Genomic DNA, 19,323 nt, shown 5'->3' with positions numbered 1-19,323 from the left:
TTTGTGGGTATCTAGTTTCTAATTTTGTTGAGTATACAAACAAGCGAGGAGCAAGTGCGATCACTTTCTAGCTACCAGTGAAGATCCGGAGTTACAATTCGTCTTCGAGAACAGGTTCTGTTCCTGTTTGGGCGTTGGACATTGACTGTTGTCGACCCGGACTCGGACCCCTAAATGTAGAGAACACTGACGTGAGCCAAAACTAGGTCAAATTCAGTTTCAGCAAAATGTTGAGAAACATTCATAATTGTGTTCCATCTTCTTATAAAAGGTTCACAATTCTGAGTGTTTTATTGTTCCTTGCAAATTTTCACTGTTTTATTAAGTTAAGGTTAAACAAAATGACAGGTATATATGTTGTGACTGTCCAGGAACAGTCACCATCTGACACGAGTCTTGGCTAGATCGACACATTTGCGATCTACGACTAAGTATTGAATATGATTTTACTCGTTGAAAATAATCTTAATCTTTACTGGGGTGTGGTTAATAAAATCGCCATCAAACGAATTTGGAAACTGTTGAACTGTGTTGTTCTTTTCATACCGTTGTCTACGGTACTATATTGTGGTTCGTATACGATTCTATTAGGCTTGAAGCAGTTTGGTTTCGCCCGCGCATTAATACAGCGGCTAGCTCAGCTGATTTACTTGTAAAACACTTACATAAGAAGATGCGGCTTTGAGTTCATAAATACTGGTTTCTCGGTTTAATTACAGACTTAGTTAATAATAGAATAACCCACAAGGTATATGAATAATGGGAAATATGTCCTCTGATGAAATTCCATTTTCAAATCAGTAAACATTAATTTCACTCAGGACATATTTCCCGTAATCACCTCGTAACTCGTTGGATTTATTCTCTAAGTATCCCAACTGCGTAGATCGATGCTCATGCTGTTGATCACTGGATTGTCTGGTGGTCCAGACACGATTATTTTCTACAGACTGCCACCATATAGCTGGAATATTGCTGAGTGCGGCTCTAATCCATTAAAGTCTTCGCAGTGATTCATTGATTCAATGCCCCCACTAATATAAATGAAAACAAGAACCTTGATGTCAGTTTAGTTCAGCCACTGTTGTTTTAAGCTCCAGTATGAAGAACACTCTCGTCCCTCCCTCCTTCGGTGGAAGGGTGATGTCCCCTCTGTACAGCACGGGCATCTCTATCTTCAGGGGCGCCGAGAGCACCGACAGGGGAGACATAGACAGGGCAGGGAGACAAAAGAGGACCGTGAACATTGTTGTGAAATCGTAATGTTTCCACACAGAGAAAAAGACAAAGGCTTCTTGCACTTTTGGCTGCAGAAAGAATATATTTACGTTAACTTGTATTTTTAGCAGATTGTGAAAATTATCAGAATAATTGTGTTTTATAAAATTATGCTCGAAATTGTTGGAAAACGGAAGGCAACTAAATGTCTTGTGACAGAGTATGGTTGCCCTTAGTGTTATCCAACCTAACCGGGTTTTCACATATCATTGAGATGTAGCGGCCAACACGATTTTCATGTTGGTGCATTGCTGAACATTGAGCGTTTGCTTTTACCCCAATATAGTGTGATTTGATTTCCTTTGGTTGCCAGGGGAAACAGAAACTGTATGTTGGCCTTTAAATAAATATCATCGTCAAGGAATGATTGACAGGTATAATAAAACAATATTACCATCCTGGCACTAGAAGGACAAACACGTGTCAGGGAAAGAGAAACTGCAAGTCGGCCTTAATATCGTCGTCAAGGAATGATTTACAGATCTAATAAAACAATATCACCATCCTGGCAGTAGAATCACAAACACTTGTCGGGGAAAGAGAAACTGCAAGTCGGCCTTAATATCGTCGTCAAGGAATGATTTACAGGTCTAATAAAACAATATCACCATCCTGGCAGTGGAAGGTCAGCCAGATGAGAGAACCACTACTACTGTACTATGTCATGTCAATTATGACATCAGCCCTTCACGTTCAGAACATAATCCACCATTAATCACATGAAGATTCATATTCATATATTCCATAATGCATAAAATATTGAGCAACATAATATACTCCGAAAATTTTACCTTTTTCAACGAGTGGTGATGCTCAACACTGGCTGCCGACTGGTGTTTGTGGGGTTGACGGCCGCGAAATATATACATGTCCTTCTAATCGAAATTCCCACTGCGCATGACAGCACAGTGGCGGAGGACGAATGAAAACGCGTTCACCTATATTCGATGCATATATGAATATTTATGAGATAAAATTTGCAAAGCAGTGCCATTTAGTAGGTAGTAATGCAGGATTATTTCCATTTATTTTGAATCGGATTAATGTATGGCAGTAAGTAGCATACGAGGGACAGTCAAAAAGTAGTCGGCCTGACCTAGTAAAATGATTACAAATGCAGCTGTTTTATGTTTTATTTTTCTACATATTATCTGTCAACCTCACGGTTCCAGCCTTACGATCCCCATTTTGTTTGAAATGTTATCTTGGTACCCCCCAAAAGCGCAAAATCTGCAATAAATGCACCACAAACTTCAGGTAACAAAATATGCAAGAAACATTTTGTGTGTTTGAGATAGGTAGACGTCCACTTCTAGAATCAAACTTAGATATTAAGTGCATAAAAAAGCAATTTGAAAGTACAATCGCTTGTAAAATTGATTCCCCCTTCATGTTTACTGAAACAGCTTGTTTTGGAGACACTACCCACCCCCGTTCAGACGACGAAATCATAAGGACATAAGTTATTCTAATGTTTTCACTTTTTCACACATGATGCTAAAGGTTCAAAGTAAATACTGAATGGTCACACAAGTGTCAACTCTCCGTATATTGTAAACAGGGACAGCTTGAATATCGGTACACAATGTTTTTGAAAGGCTAAAATGGGGCGTCCTTAAAAGAAACAGCCCCCGACTATATATGAATCAAGCAATCCAAAGCTTTGACTCTTGATTATGACGGGAAGTCATCCAACACTATACTAACATATTTTATATGACATTATCTGAGGGCATACCATTATCCAAGAGGTACTAAATGACGGTTCGTTTTTCATTTTCTGCATTTTTTCTAGAAATATTATACCCCAATGTATTGTGTTGACTATTATCTCGTTAATCACATAACCCACATATGTGAATTTTTTTATACGGCTTTGCTAATGATTCCTACAAACTAAAATGGAAGCTTTTCAAACATTGGACATCGAGAATATAGTTAGGCCGACTACTTTTTGACCGACCCTCGTACACACGCTGTAACCTAACGCAGTATCTACGTCCTGGAGTGTACACGTATATCACACAGTCAGAATTTTACAATCGACTCTGGTTTTAGTAGAAATTTCGTGTGGATGTGGAAAGGGTTTTGTCGCTTCTATCTCTTGTGATTTCAGATGGAGCTGCATGTATTACCAATTCTACCATAACTACGTGAAATACGATCTCCTGAATGAATCATATTTCCTTATGACCGAATTTGAGAGCTGTGCTTCGCAGTAAGGATATCTTAATTTCCAGCTAGATCAAAATTAGTGGATTGCAATTATCTATCCCTGATTTGCTTTTAAACTGAGATAGTATCCTAGTTAAAACCATTATTCGAATGAAAGTCCTGCTGACTATGGTTCATAAGTAGTTTTAATCTTTCCCTGTACTGTTCAAGGGCAAGTGGCACGTAGATTGGTATTCTAGTTGATTCTTGCTTCACTCATCACAGAAAAGTTTTGTTTTTGTTTCCTTTCATCCACATTTACAAAAATACCTTATGGTACAACAACGATGATTCTTTTCATCCACAATTACAAGAATACCTTATGGTACAACAACGATGATTCTTTCATCCACAATTACAAGAATACCTTATGAATTTACAACAACGATGATTCTTTTCATCCACAATTACAAGAATACCTTATGGTACAACAACGATGATTCTTTTCATCCACAATTACAAGAATACCTTATGGTACAACAACGATTCTTTTCATCCACAATTACAAGAATACCTTATGGTACAACAACGATGATTCTTTTCATCCACAATTACAAGAATACCTTATGGTACAACCCAACGATGATTCTTTTCATCATCCACAATTACAAAGAATACCTTATGGTACAACAACGATGATTCTTTTCATCCACAATTACAAGAATACCTTATGGTACAACAACGATGATTCTTTTCATCCACAATTACAAGAATACCTTATGGTACAACAACGATGATTCTTTTCATCCACAATTACAAGAATACCTTATGGTACAACAACGATGATTCTTTTCAGTGGCTGTGAAATGTCCACTGTAGGCAGTGGGATACACACACACACACATGTATCGACTATTATCAACATTTATCAAAATGTAAGGTCCTGATCTATATGATTATATTTAGTAATAATATAATATCACCTCAGTCTCCCCTAGAAGATGTCTGTTTTCAGGAGTATAAAGAGCATTTAATCCTTGGCCGAAAATTTAAACGGGTTTTATGCCTAAAATGATCAAATCCTTAACTGTTTTAAATTGCCTGGACTGAAAGCGTTTTAGACTAATTAATTATATTAAAAGCACATTCATACAATATTCAGATGATCAAGAACATTTGATGTTAAAATCACCATCACAATTACACGGACACACAGGTATGCACGCACACACAAACGCATACATACATGCAAATACGTACACACAGGGACTTGCACGTGGCTAAGCAACTCCAGTAATCACGCGACCATTTCACCAACCCTTAGCTAGAACAATGTTATGGAATATCGCCAATGTATCTGGTATATCCTCAAAGGTATCTCTGCAACCGGTGCGAGAACGTAGTATAGATTCTCTCACTCTAGCGAGTTCACTGATCGTTTATTCATTTTACAGGAAACTCTACAAGACTTCACATAGGTACGGCTATGCTTTCATAGAAATACATTTCGATTTTTTTTCACTTTACTGCATTCATTCGTCGTTGTGACTTTATGGGTCAGGTATACTCAGTCGCCTCACATGGATTGGATTTTTTAGCAACATGAGCTTTGTAAATTAGAAACAGCACAGTACTCCGATACGCGTAATAATATCTATACGTTATACAATTTAAGCACATACATCAGTATTATGTCCCTGTGCTGTTCTTGGAATGCACCCCTGTTACAATACCAGATCTTCGTGAAATTCGTTATACAACACATAATCAATATGTGATACATTTATTTACATATAGACTATACGTTTATAAGAAAATGTGTCAAACACGCTTCCTATGTACATATCTGTGTACAGGGTTCCTTAAAAGGTAGGGCAAACACTGTAGCACGCGCTCTCGCAGCGCGTAACCTTATTTCAATTGTACCACTCGATAGCAGCTGTACATGCACGGTTAGGAGTAAATCCGGCACTGTTGGAAGTATGATTGACTATGTGTTCATAAACCTTGAACTTCGCAGCAGTGTTGTAGGCTATTACGTAGATACAAGCGTCCCATAGTCTGTGTCTGATCACAGCCCTGTCTTAGTATGTTTCAGTATGGACGCTGATAACGGTGAACGTCCAAACTGGCGGAAAGCAAGTTGTACTGATTTTATGCTATATCGGTATGAAACTAAAAATTACTTTAGAAATGTACAGTTGATGTTGCCCATGTTTCATCTCCTGATAAATACATCGAGTATAGTTATATCACAGAATGTCTACATGCTGCAACTATACTTGCAATTCCTACTTCCAAATTCCAAGCACAATTAAAGCCATACTGGAGGAAATATGAACTTAAACACATTATGATCATATGCGTAATTGCCGCAAACATTGGATTTCTAACAAAAAACGCCACAGCTGAGATGACAATTATTTTATTGCATATAAACAAGGTAACGTGCATTTCGAAGAAACCACCGTTCAGCTAAGCAACGTTACAGAAATGAAACATTTGATGAAATTTACCAAGCAGCTGAGGTAGACATCCAAGAGTACTTTAGAGTTACAAAAAAGTTAAAACATAAAAGAGAGCAAGTCTAACTTATAACGGTGACTCCTGTAGCACACAGGAAGGTGTATGTAATCTCTCTGCCTCAGAATGCAGAATGCTTTGATACTGGATTTACAGAGCACGTTGATAAGTTTGTAGAAGATGTTGTATATAACCCTGTAAATGACGACAGTTTACTAAAGATGAGGCACTTGATACCGTGAAACGTCTTGAAAACAACAAATCACCAGGTCCAGATGGTATTTCAAACGAGCATGTAAAATATACTGGTCGTTCTGTTATTGGCCATATTGTATCACTATTTAATGCCATTGTATCGTTTGAGTATGTACCAAATGCATTTAGCGTTGGTAATGTTTTACCAATTCACAAAGGAAATGGTAAAAGCAAGGATGATCCATGTAGTTGTAGAGGTATCACTCTTACACCTGTCCTCCCAACACTTTTTGAAAGATTACTGCTCAAAAGAATTGAAACAGCTAAAAAAGATTTCCCCCAACCTCTCCAGTTTGGATTTAGGAAGGGTGCGGGGGCGGAAACGGCAGCGCTTACTCTAACTGAAAGAATTGCCTACTGTGTTGAAAGAAATTCACCAGTTTATTGTGCCTTCCTTGATAATGAAAAAGCGTTTGACAGAGTTTGGTTGAATGGACGTTTCTATAAGCTTTACAATTTAGGAATTCGGGTTAAACTGTGTACACACCAATGAAATTATGTGTTAGCACTGGTGGCTGTATTTCTAATGTATTTGATGTAAAACAGGGGGTAGGTCAGGGTCGTGTCTTATCAGCTTGGCTCTTCGCTCCATATATAAACGACTTAGTTCACAGTAGCGCTGACTCTGTGCATGGCATATGTTTACCATCGGGTAAAACACCAGGGGTTCTGTTAGACGACGACTTGTCTTTGTTAAGTGCATACCCAGGTGGCCTTCAAAGGTTGCTTGATGTTGTACATAAGTATGCGCACACATGGCACTTGCGTTTTAATGCATCAAAGAGTCTATTTCTTGTATTTGGAGATACAAAAGGTTGTCAATCCTAAAATGTACACTGGAGAGAAGGAAATACTTTCCAATACACATGTAAAATTTGCTGGTCTCCAAATCTATTCATCCGGTAAAACTATAGAACTCACGCAGTTTGTATGTGAAAGGCTTAGGATACTCTTTAATGCCAATAAGAACCATGGCCTGTGTTTTGGTGGCCTTAACCCACTCTGTTGTGTCCGTATTTGGGAAAGAACTATTCTGCCATGCGGTTTGTACTCTTGTAATGTATGGGCCCGTTTACCTGAAAAGGAATATGATATGCTGGAAACTGTTCAAAACCAGTTTTGTAAGAGAATCCAAGGCCTTTCTATACGTGGATCATCCACAATAGCCAGAGACAGTCTCGCCCTGGTCACATAAAGATATATGCACCAGAAGTCCTTGCTATTTCTCGGTAAACTGTGTAACATCGATACTGAATTTGTCTTTAAGAACTTCAGTGGAGAAAGAGCGATATAGCAAGTCATCGCCATGCTTAATCTTGTAACAATGTATGACCCAGATATGCATTTGTACAACTATGTAAACCAATCTTCCTTCTTAACGAAGGCTGAGTGGTCTGTACTGGTTAAAGAAAGAATACTTAAAGCTGAGGATTCATATGTTGCTTCTGTAGCGAGGTTGAGACTTAACCTTGAAAGATATCAAGCCATAAGATACCCTAAAAATGTTCACAGACTGTGGTCTGCATGTTATAAAATGCCAGAATGTTTCAATAATATTGCTGTTCTTCTACGTATCAGCACACTTAGCATTCAGTCTCTTGAGCGTGAATGTGACATAGTTGCCTATGATATTGTAAAACATCTATTTCTACACTGTACTCTCATACAAAGTAGTAGAAACCCTTTGACTGAGTCACTAGTTGACATGCTTGATGTTGACACTTTTGTCAGTTTATGGAAGGACGAAAACCTATTTGTCTCATTTATGCTCTATGGTCTACCAAATGTAAATGCTCAAGAGCTTGAACAAGAAATATGGTTTAAATGTATAAAACTAATATAAACTCTATAAACCCTGGCTGCATCAACTAAAATACCTGTTCTAATTTCGATTGTCACACTCTGTAACCTGTATATACATATGTACATGTATAACATATGTTACAACCTGCTGTATCTTTTCCTTGAGGAAATAAAGATCATCTGTCTATCTATCAATCTATCTATCTATCTATCTATCTATCTATCTATCTATCTGTCTATTATCTATTGCCTGTCATGTCGGATGTCGAAAGGGTACAATCATGTTGTATATGAAGATGATATTGACAAAGTTTGGACATTTCCGCACATAGAACACAATCATGTTGTATATGAAGATGATATTGACAAAGCTTGGACATTTCCGCACATAGAACACAATCATGTTGTATATGAAGATGATATTGACAAAGCTTGGACATTTCCACACATGGAACACAATCATGTTGTATATGAAGATGATATTGACAAAGCTTGGACATTTCCACACATGGAACACAATCATGTTGTATATGAAGATGATATTGACAAAGCTAATATTTTCAACTACAACTTAGTGAGCATGGCAACGGTTAGCAATGCTTCTGATGACGTAATAGATAACTGTTCTGACAGGGAAGTCAACCAATGCCTCTATGACATAAGTTTACAAAGTGATGAAGTAAGACATATTTTACTGTCGCTTGATGTCACAAAAGCAACTGGGCTAGATCATCTTAGTAATCGTGTCCTGAAATGTTTATCTGATTCCTCTTTGTGCTCTTTTTAATGTTTCTTTATCAACTTCACAATTACCAATACATACGAAAAATGCCGTGCATCATTTTACTAATTACCGACTGTCTCAGTTGCTAGTTGCTTGTCAAAAGTATTTGAGAAGTATGCTTTCAAGCATGCATTAAATTTCTTTTTAGATAATGGAACTATCACCACATTACAATCAGGTTTCAGGACTGGTGTTTTTACATCATACCAGCTACCCCATTCACTTGATTATATAGCTAAGGCAATGGATAGTGGAAAGGATGTACGTGCTGTCTTTTGCGACATTAGTAAAGCGTTTGATAGGGTACAGCACAAGGGTCTTTTGTATAAATCATGGGCTAATGGAATACGCGGTTCCCTTTCATCATGGTTTGAAAGTTATTTGAATAATCGAAAACAATATACAGTAATTAGTGGATCAAAATCAAATATCGCCTTCAGAGAAAAAGCCTACAAACACAGCATAACTCATCTATTCTACCAATATTTGACTATTGTGATTATATTTGGAATAATTGTTCAAATGCATAAGAGTTCTTATTAGAAAAATTCATTTAAATGCCTTACGAAACGCATGTGGATCTATAAGAGGAGTACGTCATTCCAAACTTGATCTTGAAACTGTTTTTTTTCATCATTAAGCGATCAACGCAAGCTTTACAAGATGAGTGTTTTCTTAAAATGTTCTATAAAAAAAGGCCGAAACACCTATCAGATTTAATTCCATTAAATATATCCTCTGTATCCACATATGAATCTAGGTCATCCAACATTCTTTTAAAAACATCCTCTTTGTCTCCCACGAACATATAAAAAATAATTTATTCCGTCATGCATGCGTGAGTGTTACCTTGTTTAAGAAACATTTTGATCGAACCTTGCCTTGAAATGCGCATCATACTATTAAAAACACCGGTATAAGACACAATCCAATTATTCCCTGCAAGATAAGTCTGGGCTGTAGTGACCTATATGTCCCACAAATTTGACCGTTTCCTTCAAAACATTTCCACTTGTAATGGGAAATATGTCCAAGTTCGATCAAGATGTTTCTTCTATCAAAATGGCTTTGATCTACAATCACTTTTGTATGGAAATTATTTATTTTCTGATACAATTAATCAGCATATTGTCAACTTTGTACACAACTATTTTACCCCGACAAAACGTTTCTTTGGCATATTTCCTTGTATAGTATGTATATTAAGGGTGGGTATTGCAGAGAATTTTCATATTGCGATATATTGCGATGCGAAAGCATGTATTGCGATATGTATTGCAATATATTGCATGAAGTATTTCTAAACAAAAACTACTTATAATCCAGTTAATGCTTGATTTATAGAGGAAAAACACAACAAAATCACTATGCTTGATCAAGCTTTAATAACAACTTTTAATCATGATAAAATATAAATGTGAATAATATTTGGCACAAACGAAACAAGGAAATGTCCGAAGATTTCGAGTGTTACGAAGTTTTCCGAATGCAAGTCAAAATACCGGTTTTCGATCAGCGTATCGCAATACGCATCGTTTTCACGTCTGAACCGGTAAATACCGGTAAACCGGTTATATTGCGCAGCCCTAATGTATATATTAATTTCATATCATACTATTACTTATTACTGTAGACCCGTGAAGATCCGGGATAGAATAGGTCTTCAGCAACCCATACTTGTCATAAAAGGCGATTATGCTTGTCGTAAAAGGCGACTAACGGGATCGGGTGGTCAGGTTTCGTTGACTTGGTTGACACATGTCATCGGTTCCCAATTGCGCTGATCGATGCTCATGCTGTTGATCACTGGATTGTCTGGTCCAGACTCGATTACTCACAGACTGCCGCCATATAGCTGGGATATTGCTGAGTGCGGTGTAAAACTAAACTCACTCACTCACTTATTACTGTAGGTTCAAAGTGTGTTTTCCAGTGTCGATAAATGAACGTTGCATTACTATTATGCATTACTTTTGTATCGGAAAATTATTCATGTAGGCGTAATGCCCTTTACCGATCCATTCATTTATTGAATAAACTTTTGTTTAAATGAAAACGTCAATCTTTAAATATTGGCCGTAGCGGGTGACCTCGGCTGCTGTCGTTCATTGTCCGACGAACTTTGTCGATGTAGGGTATGGTTATGGAACAGTCAATATTTCGCGCATCATGGAATTTGCTCACGTGAGGTACTGGTTTCATTATGTGACAAACGCCCAAAAAGACAATGCCAATCTTTATATTTTAGATAGTAGCGGGTGGCCTCACGTAGATGGACATTGCCAAGCCAGCTGCCGTTCATTACCCGATGAAGGTCAGTGTGTGATTAAGTTGTCAGTCGAGCTGAGAGTTCAACAATTGTCGATATTTCCCGCATCATGGAATTACTGGGACGTGGTCATCTTACGACCTTTAGATAAATCGTGTGTATATGAAGGACAATAAAAAACGGATTGTTTATTTACAGTTACAGATATTGCACTATTTATCTGACGCATCGAAAACTGTAATCGTGCCGCATCAAGCCTTTTCTGATTATCGACTTATTAGGTTCTAAGTACAGCTGAAGAAACATTTAATAACTCGCCACAAGTTAAAGAAACATTATGGCAATAGCTTTTATTTTATCATACTGCAGTGTCATGCAGACACATTTCCCAGAGGGTCTGTCAATGTAGACAACGCTGCACCTTAACAATGATAAGCATTGAAATCGTCTCCAGTCAGTTCTCCAATTGTCATTTTCCTTCCATCTTTTTTCTCTTTTCTGATTATCGCATTACGTTCGAATGAAACTCTTTTTCATAGGACTTTGATATTCTATGTGTGTCAATACCAGTGGTTGGTATCATAAGGAACTACAGTTAACAGGTATAGTGGCCTACATCCAGACATCTGCAGGTAACACAATAAACCCAAGATCGATATTTTCCATATCTGAATAGTCATACAGTTGGCACTGTGTTGGCAAGTACGTAGTGAACAGCTCTGCGTGAAAGGAGCCCCAGCTCTGCGTTCGTCTGAAGATCCCATCCTTTAAGTTGGTCATACAGAGTATTCTGACTTATGGGACAGCCAATCTCGTATTCTCAATTCGATCTTACAGTTATATGAGAATGTCTTCTACCTGTTTACACAAAAGGGGTTTTCAACAGGAACTTTGTAAAAGCATTCTCCAATTAAATGTACTATTCGCATACAGTGCACAGTCACAGAATGTAACCACAAATGTCACACTACATTTATTGATTTACAAGAGGAGTCATGGAATGCTGTAGTTTATTCACTGAAAGATGACTACATATTATTTACTTGACGTGTATTCCTTTAATTCATCTGCTTTTATGGTGGAACAACAGATGGATGACTATTATATTTAATCTTTGTTTTCTCAGTTTAACATTCATGTCTGCATTCGGAAGTTATATCATTCTACTCGCAACCTCCAGTGTACTTGTCGAGTTTCTGGATTCGAAGGATTTCAAGATCAAAGTGACCAGGTGCATTCATAGTTTCCGCTATAGCCTCCATTTCTTTTGGCCAACCGGAGCGAAGTGTATCAGCTGAAATGGTGGCAGAGAATGAAGTCGTTATGAAACGTTCTCAGGAACGATAAACATCACAGTATCTTCAACAAACAATAGCAAGGGAGATTGCCTTTGGACAATACTTTAATATTGTAGATCAGATTGAATTGATGATTACCACTTTGGTCAAACCCGTGAGCATAGGAATCATACTGAGGAAAAACAAAACTGTATGAGACTAACCCTCCAGACTGACACAAACGTGTGTTATCCTCACTTGATCGTGGCCTTTGGGTATTCTATTACCCTATCAAAGCATTTTGCTACAACATTATACTTAATACGAAAACTCCTCAACAAATGTTTCTAAACGATAGTAATGTCAACGGGGAGGCGGAGGAAGAGTAGACAGTGGCGATGGAGAACTTAGAAACACAGAAACAAACCTAGAAACACAAAAATGGGATAAATGAACTGTGCAAAGTTTACTTCAAATGGAAGACCTGCTATAATAACGTTAGTCAACTGATGTAGACTAACAGTTCAAAAGTAGGGAATTTTCGTTTCATAAATTGCGAGCAGTGCTATTACATAATCAAAATATATTGGCGTATTTATCATATACAAAATACCTTCGCTTGCTGTAGCATACAAGACACATACTGGTATTATATTATGACCAATGTTTACACTCAAAGAGGTGTAGAGGTCTCTAGCCATACGGATAGAATGTGACATGTTAATAACTGAGTAAGTGAGATGAAATTTACTTCACTTTCATTTCATTTATACCACGGCTACTAGTCCATACATCTTCTTGAATGCCCCAAAAAAAAAAACAAAAAAAACCCCCAAAAAAACCAACAAAAAAAAACAAACAAACAACAACAAAAAACAACAAAACATCGATTTTCGTTTCTAAAAGGTCACGATGGAACCATTAAACACATTAGACACATTAGACAAACAATTCAATCAAAATGGTATTAATCATATGGTGTAAGTAATAACCTCCATTGCTCATACATACGAAAGGCTAACAAAAGTACATTATGACTTATTTTATAGGCAAAGACATATAGACTTCAGTATTTAAAAGAGAAGAAGGATGCATGATTTGACAATGAATATGAACATAACGTCCACTCCACTTTGCCCGGCATTTGTATTGACTCTACTTTGTTCGGTGTCTGTATTCGATGTGGAAGGGAAGAGAAGGGCGATTGGGAATTCAGAAACACAAACACAAACCTAGAAACATAAGAATGGGAGTAATGAACTGTGCAAGGTTTACTTCAAATGGAAGACCTGCTATAATAACGTTAGTCAACTGATGTAGACTAGCAGTTCAAAAGTAGGGAATTTTCGTTTCATAAATTGCACAGCAGTGCTATTAAATAATCACAATATGTTGGCGTATTTATCATATACAAAATACCTTCGCTTGCCGTAGCATACGAGACACATACTGGTATTATATTATGACCAATGTTTACACTCAAAGAGGTGTAGAGGTCTCTAGCCATACGGATAGAATGTGACATGTTAATAACTGAGTAAGTTAGATGAAATTTACTTCACTTTCATACTATTTATACCACGGCTACTAGTCCATACATCTTCTTGAATTTTTCTTTTGCCAGGCATTTGTATGACTCTACTTTGTTCGGTGTCTGTATTCGATGTGGAAGGGAACAGAAGGGCGATTGGGAATTCAGAAACACAGAAACAGACCTAGAAACATAAGAATGGGAGTAATGAACCGTGCAAGGTTTACCTCAACTGGAAGACGTGCTAGAGTTCTGAAACATGCCGCCCGTTGACCTGCGTTCAAGATGCTCATTTCTCTCTCAAACATCTCTTTCAGCATATCATCATACTGAGTTGTTGTCAAATCTGGAATATAAGAATGATTTAAACGAAAAACATGTTTCTGGGATAGCACTGCAAATGTATAGAAAATCCGTGTGTACGTGTTCCTCTGACATGTTTCTGGAATAGGTTTGACATGTTTCTGGAATAGGTCTTGGACGCTAGTTTCACAATACGTTCAATGGATTGTGTAGTGTTTAATGTAAACTGTCAACTCTAAATCCAGCGTTAAGTTGTTGATCATATATATAAGCCACCTTAAATTGCAGTGTGTACCTTCAACCGTCTTCCTGCTTCATTATGAAATTATCTATCTCTGTCACTGTGTCGCATCAAGGTCAATGTGCCTTCAGGCCACATATACGAAAAAACCTGCCTGTCTGTTATGTTTCTTGAACAAAAGCTTGACACTAATTTCATTTACGCATCATTTCAAAAGCAACTGAATGTCAGTTCTTCTTTTGTGAATTTGGATGACTGCCGTGTTTACCCAAATCCCATATCAGCATCTTGGGATATTTCAACAGTCGGGGTATTACATCAGGCTGTATGTGCATCTAGTGAAGCTCCAACCCTAGACGTATAACTACATACACATAAACTGAGTTGAACTGTCAGGCTTACCCTTGACAGGAAACATCTGTCTGCCGATGATTAATTCCTCGTCATCCTCGAGAGACGTATCATAAAAGTCTCTGGTCATGTTCAGGCCAAGTTCCCGGGCGAAGTCACTGCAGTAATACACTGGCGTCACCTTGACCTCATAGCCCTTGCGTGCCAGAAAGCTCGTCAACTGTGGCCAGCTGCACGCTTTGTCAACACGTAGAACTGCAAGTAATAGGTAGTAGTTATTTCTTGTCAAGTACCGTGTACTTTCTTACTGACCTTCAGGTTCCTGCTCTGAAAATGTCTCATTTAAACAGACAGAAATTCAAGCAATAGATCACACTGAATTTCATTTTTTAAGATAAATACTGTATTTTCTCATTACATAGTAAACTAGAAATACATACACAGATAACACAATCTGCGCTAATTTTGCACTGCTACCTCGTTTTGTAATACAGTAACATATTGTACTCGGCGATTATACGTTGAGCAACAATTAGATTTGTCTCTTAAAGGGCAAGTTTACAGAAAAAATTATACTTTTTGTCTTGCATTTTTCAGCATATAATGTGTTTGTTAATTAGTTTCATAGCTAAAACAGTACAGGCATCATAAGTAATGAATTTATTTTTTGCATTATATTGATTTCTATTTCGTACATTTACCGAGAGTTCTATGCCCACAATAAACACATCATGGCTTACGTCCCTTGCAATATGACGTCAATGGTTCCATACTGATAAACCAATGACGTCATTAGAACGTATTAGACCAATTTCACGTGGTGTAGGTACAGGTGTGTGTTGGTTTAACCCTCTTGTTACCTAGCCGTCAGCTGGCCTTGTCATTTCCACACTCTGATGATGTTGCAGTTTGACAAAAACGCATAGATCGTACAAAAAGTGTTACGACGTAACCAAATTGTATAACATTCAACTGAGTCGGTCATCTTCGTACAGCGAAATTAAACGTATGTGCACTTCATCTAGCTAGCCATCGGTGAGTGTGCCGGGATTCTGGGTTTGCTAGTTGCTATACGTACAATATGTGTCCCTCCTCTTGGATCAGTCATCACTTTGATGTCGAAACCACATCCAAATACATCACGACGATAAATGCACAGTTTTGAATTCTGCTTGAAATTCGCTCTTCTAAAATATCCTCATTGTAGAGGACAAATTTATTGAAATTTACATACATCGTACATTTCGTCAGTTTTGACAAAGTACTAAATATCCATTCACGGCGTTTTGTGTAGTTTAGTGTGTGTCTCTGAATTTAGAAATAAAACGTATCATTGCGATCAGACGTATTTTTGTTGTTGTTGTTGCTGCTGTTGTCAATTCTTGATGCAGTTCAAAATAAAATGACAAATAGTCAGATAAAAATACACATGATCAATCTATACTGCTGCTTGAATTTTCACTTAGAATGTCCTTTCGTATTTGTCCATACTTTTTTCATAAGATTAATTTCATTCTGAATGTGTTTTCCTTTGGGACTAAACAGAAGACCAGACTTAATGAATTGGCACCTTTATAATCAAAGGTTTGTAACTTTGGCCTTTTTAGCTTGCCAAATAAAGGTATCATAATGGTATAAAATTTCAGGAGTTATATTCTGTTACACTTCCCCTTTAAACCACATGTGTCTGAAAGAATCAAACAGAAACAGTTTCATAATTGAACTTACCAAGAATAACCACAGAATTCCCGAGTTCCTGTTAAAGAAACATCAATTTGTTAGTGTGAGAGACAGAGCGAGAAAGAGCGGCAGTGTCAGTGTCAGTGCACACTGTATGTATGTGTGTGTGTGTGTGTGTGTGTGTGTGTGTGTGTGTGTGTGTGTGTGTGTGTGTGTGTGTGTGTGTGCCTGTGTGCCTGTGTGCATGCATTCCAATGCACGTTTCACGCTTATTACCAACTTTTCACGTCGGAGGCTCAAACCATGTGCTCAGCTTCTTGTATATGCATGGCACACGCAACTAAAATGCATCACCCTCCTCAGAATTATCGCCAATATTGCGGGTGCCTGAGTGTGGATAAAGGATAAAAAAGGAACATGATCTCTTTCAGATTTAGAATTGGTCTTTGGGAACCCACGCATGTCATAAGAGGCGACTAGCGGAATCGGCTTTTCAGCCTCGCTGACTTGGCTGACACATGGTTGTATGTCAATTGCGTACGTCGACGCACACTTTGTTAATCACTGGATTGGCTGGTCAAGGCTCGATTATTTACATATTGCTGACTGTTTAACAGACAAAACAAAATCTCTTTCAGTATAGGCTCCCGATCCACATTAAGGCTAGGCAGTATCTGTTCAATGACCCAATGACTTCACTTACCTTAAACGAAAACAGAACCTTGATGTCAGTAAGCCCCGCCACTGTTGTTTTTATCTCCAGTATGTCGGCATTCTCGTCCCTCCCTTCCTTCGGTGGAAGGGTGATGTCCACTCTGTACATACGGGCGTCAGCATCATCAGGGTCACCGAGCACCGACAGGGGGAGACACGACAGGGCGAGGAGACCAAAGAGGACCGTGAACATTGTTGTGAAGTCGTAATGTTTCCACACAGACAGAAAGACTAGGCTTTGCTATCTTAGCTGCAGAAAGAATATACACTCTTCACAACAACAAAAAGAGAACGCAAAATGAAATTTGAAAGTTTGTACGCATATATGTCAAATTAAACATGTTTTGAGGGTGGAATATTGTTGTTGGTATGGTTTAGAAGAACATGCGTGAGCGAAAGCAAATATAAACGACTGTCATGGAAAACAACCAAATTATTGTTTTCACGTGCAAAACCTAGTAAACCCTATGATTTTAAAAGACCCAAGTGCATATCGCAAATTCATCCAAGATCTTTGTATGGGATAAGAAAATGGTGCGTATCAACGCTGCCGACCGAACTATTGCCACAAAGACAAAAGACCAGGCTTCGCACTCAGGTTTTCGCTGCTTAAAAATATAGGTAGCAGAATATAGCAGATTTTCAAATTTTCAAAGTACTCAGAAAATTTACGTATGTTCATGACTACTGGACTTTTACTTCGAAATATTGCGAGATTTGATTTCCAGTAGTCAGGGAAACAAAAACTGAACGTTGATCTTTGGTCGAACATTGTCGTCAAAGAACGATTTACAGGTATAATAAAATAATATTACCTTCTCTGGAAACGGAAGATGACAGAGTTACCACGACAAATGTAACTGTTTTTGTCTAGTTTGTAACGACAAGGACTCCATATGTTCGGTAATATTATCTCCCATTAATTACATCAAGGGGCATATTCACTTTTACATAAAAAATATATCTATTAAATATTTGAATTTTTACCTTTTCAACAGTGGTGATCTTGAACGATGGCTGTTGACTGGTGTTTGTGGGTTGACTGCCGCGAAATATATACACGTCTTTCTAAACGAAGTGCCCACTGCGCATGTCAGCATAATGCAAGGAGGGAAAATGTGAACACGGGCTCAATTTCACAGTTTGCATATATGCATATTCATGAGATAATCTTTGTAATGTAGGGCTTGCTTAGAGGCAGTTTGCACCGAACTGAACTGTAGCATGCACTGATTGCACTCCCCAGGGAAGTGGATGTGTTAACGTGATGTATTTGAATACTATCACTCATAGTCTTTTCTTCTATTACCCTTCACTCATAACAGAAAATGCTCCGTCGTTTACCCTCCGTTGCATGCACATCTTATATTGGAACAAAGCTGATTCTTTTCAATGTTTGTGGAATATCAACCAAAGGTAGCTGGATAGTGAAACATCATTTACTGAGTACCTGAACGAACTTACTACGTCGTGCACTCCAACAACTAATCTTCCAAAAACAAGTTAAGTCCAAACGGTATAACTTGTCCAATTACCCTGAAATGAGTGTTTACTGCAGCCATTGAAACTAGGTTTCCTGACTCTGTATCAGTAAGTTATTCAGAGCTTTGAGTTTTAATAATTTCATGACTTGACCTTGACCATTATCATAGCTGTGAGTTTTAATCATTTCATGGCTTGATCTTTACCATTGTCATAGCTGTGAGTTTTTATAATTTCATGACTTGATCTTTACCATTATCATAGCTGTGAGTTTTAAACATTTCATGGCTTGATCTTTACCCTTGTCATAGGTGTGTGTTATAATCATTTCATGGCTTGATCATTACCATGTCAGATCTTTAACCTTGTCAGTGCTGTGTGTTTTAATCATTTCATGGCTCGATCTTTAACCTTGTCAGAGCTGTGTGTTTTAATCATTTCATGGCTTGATCTTTACCCTTGTCAGAGCTGTGTGTTTTAATCATTTCATAACTTGATCTTTACCCTTGTCAGAGCTGTGTGTTTTAATCATTTCATGGCTTGATCTTTACCCTTGTCAGAGCTGTGTGTTTTCATCATTTCATGGCTTGATCTTTACCCTTGTCAGAGCTGTGTGTTTTAATCATTTCATGGCTTGATCTTTACCCTTGTCAGAGCTGTGTGTTTTAATCAGTTCAT

The 19,323-nt window shown here is 37.8% G+C and overlaps 1 protein-coding gene and 1 long non-coding RNA gene across 2 annotated transcripts; both read right to left on the bottom strand.

The window, feature by feature from the left end:
* Window positions 1-1,064: 1,064 nt before the first annotated feature.
* On the bottom strand, window positions 1,065-17,408 carry LOC124255638. Its single transcript, XM_046689535.1, has 5 exons — window positions 17,153-17,408; window positions 16,498-16,525; window positions 14,821-15,024; window positions 14,102-14,220; window positions 1,065-1,307 (listed from the first exon to the last, which is right to left on the bottom strand). Exons 1-5 carry the CDS (start codon window positions 17,354-17,356, stop codon window positions 1,065-1,067), a joined length of 798 nt encoding a protein of 265 aa, XP_046545491.1. The 5' UTR covers window positions 17,357-17,408.
* LOC124255651 lies at window positions 12,125-14,854 on the bottom strand. The gene is made up of 3 exons (XR_006892717.1): window positions 14,821-14,854; window positions 14,102-14,220; window positions 12,125-12,360 (listed from the first exon to the last, which is right to left on the bottom strand). It is a non-coding gene; the product is annotated as an uncharacterized LOC124255651 (long non-coding RNA).
* Window positions 17,409-19,323: the final 1,915 nt, after the last annotated feature.

This window comes from Haliotis rubra, unplaced genomic scaffold (genome assembly GCF_003918875.1).
Source record: "Haliotis rubra isolate DU_JTF1 unplaced genomic scaffold, ASM391887v1 Scf604, whole genome shotgun sequence".
Taxonomy (NCBI): domain Eukaryota; kingdom Metazoa; phylum Mollusca; class Gastropoda; order Lepetellida; family Haliotidae; genus Haliotis; species Haliotis rubra.
The sequence above is the reverse complement of the archived record's forward strand: the minus strand, read 5'-3'. Positions and strand labels throughout refer to the sequence as shown.

Bases quoted from the DNA above. Each gene is read 5' to 3' on its own strand.
- LOC124255638 (XM_046689535.1), bottom strand. From the start codon at position 17,356: ATGTTCACGGTCCTCTTTGGTCTCCTCGCCCTGTCGTGTCTCCCCCTG. The intron at 16,526-17,152 runs GTAAGTGAAGTC...TTTCTTTAACAG, and splicing joins AGGTTCTGTTTTCGTTTAAG to GAACTCGGGAATTCTGTGGT. The intron at 15,025-16,497 runs GTAAGTTCAATT...TATTACTTGCAG, and splicing joins GAATTCTGTGGTTATTCTTG to TTCTACGTGTTGACAAAGCG.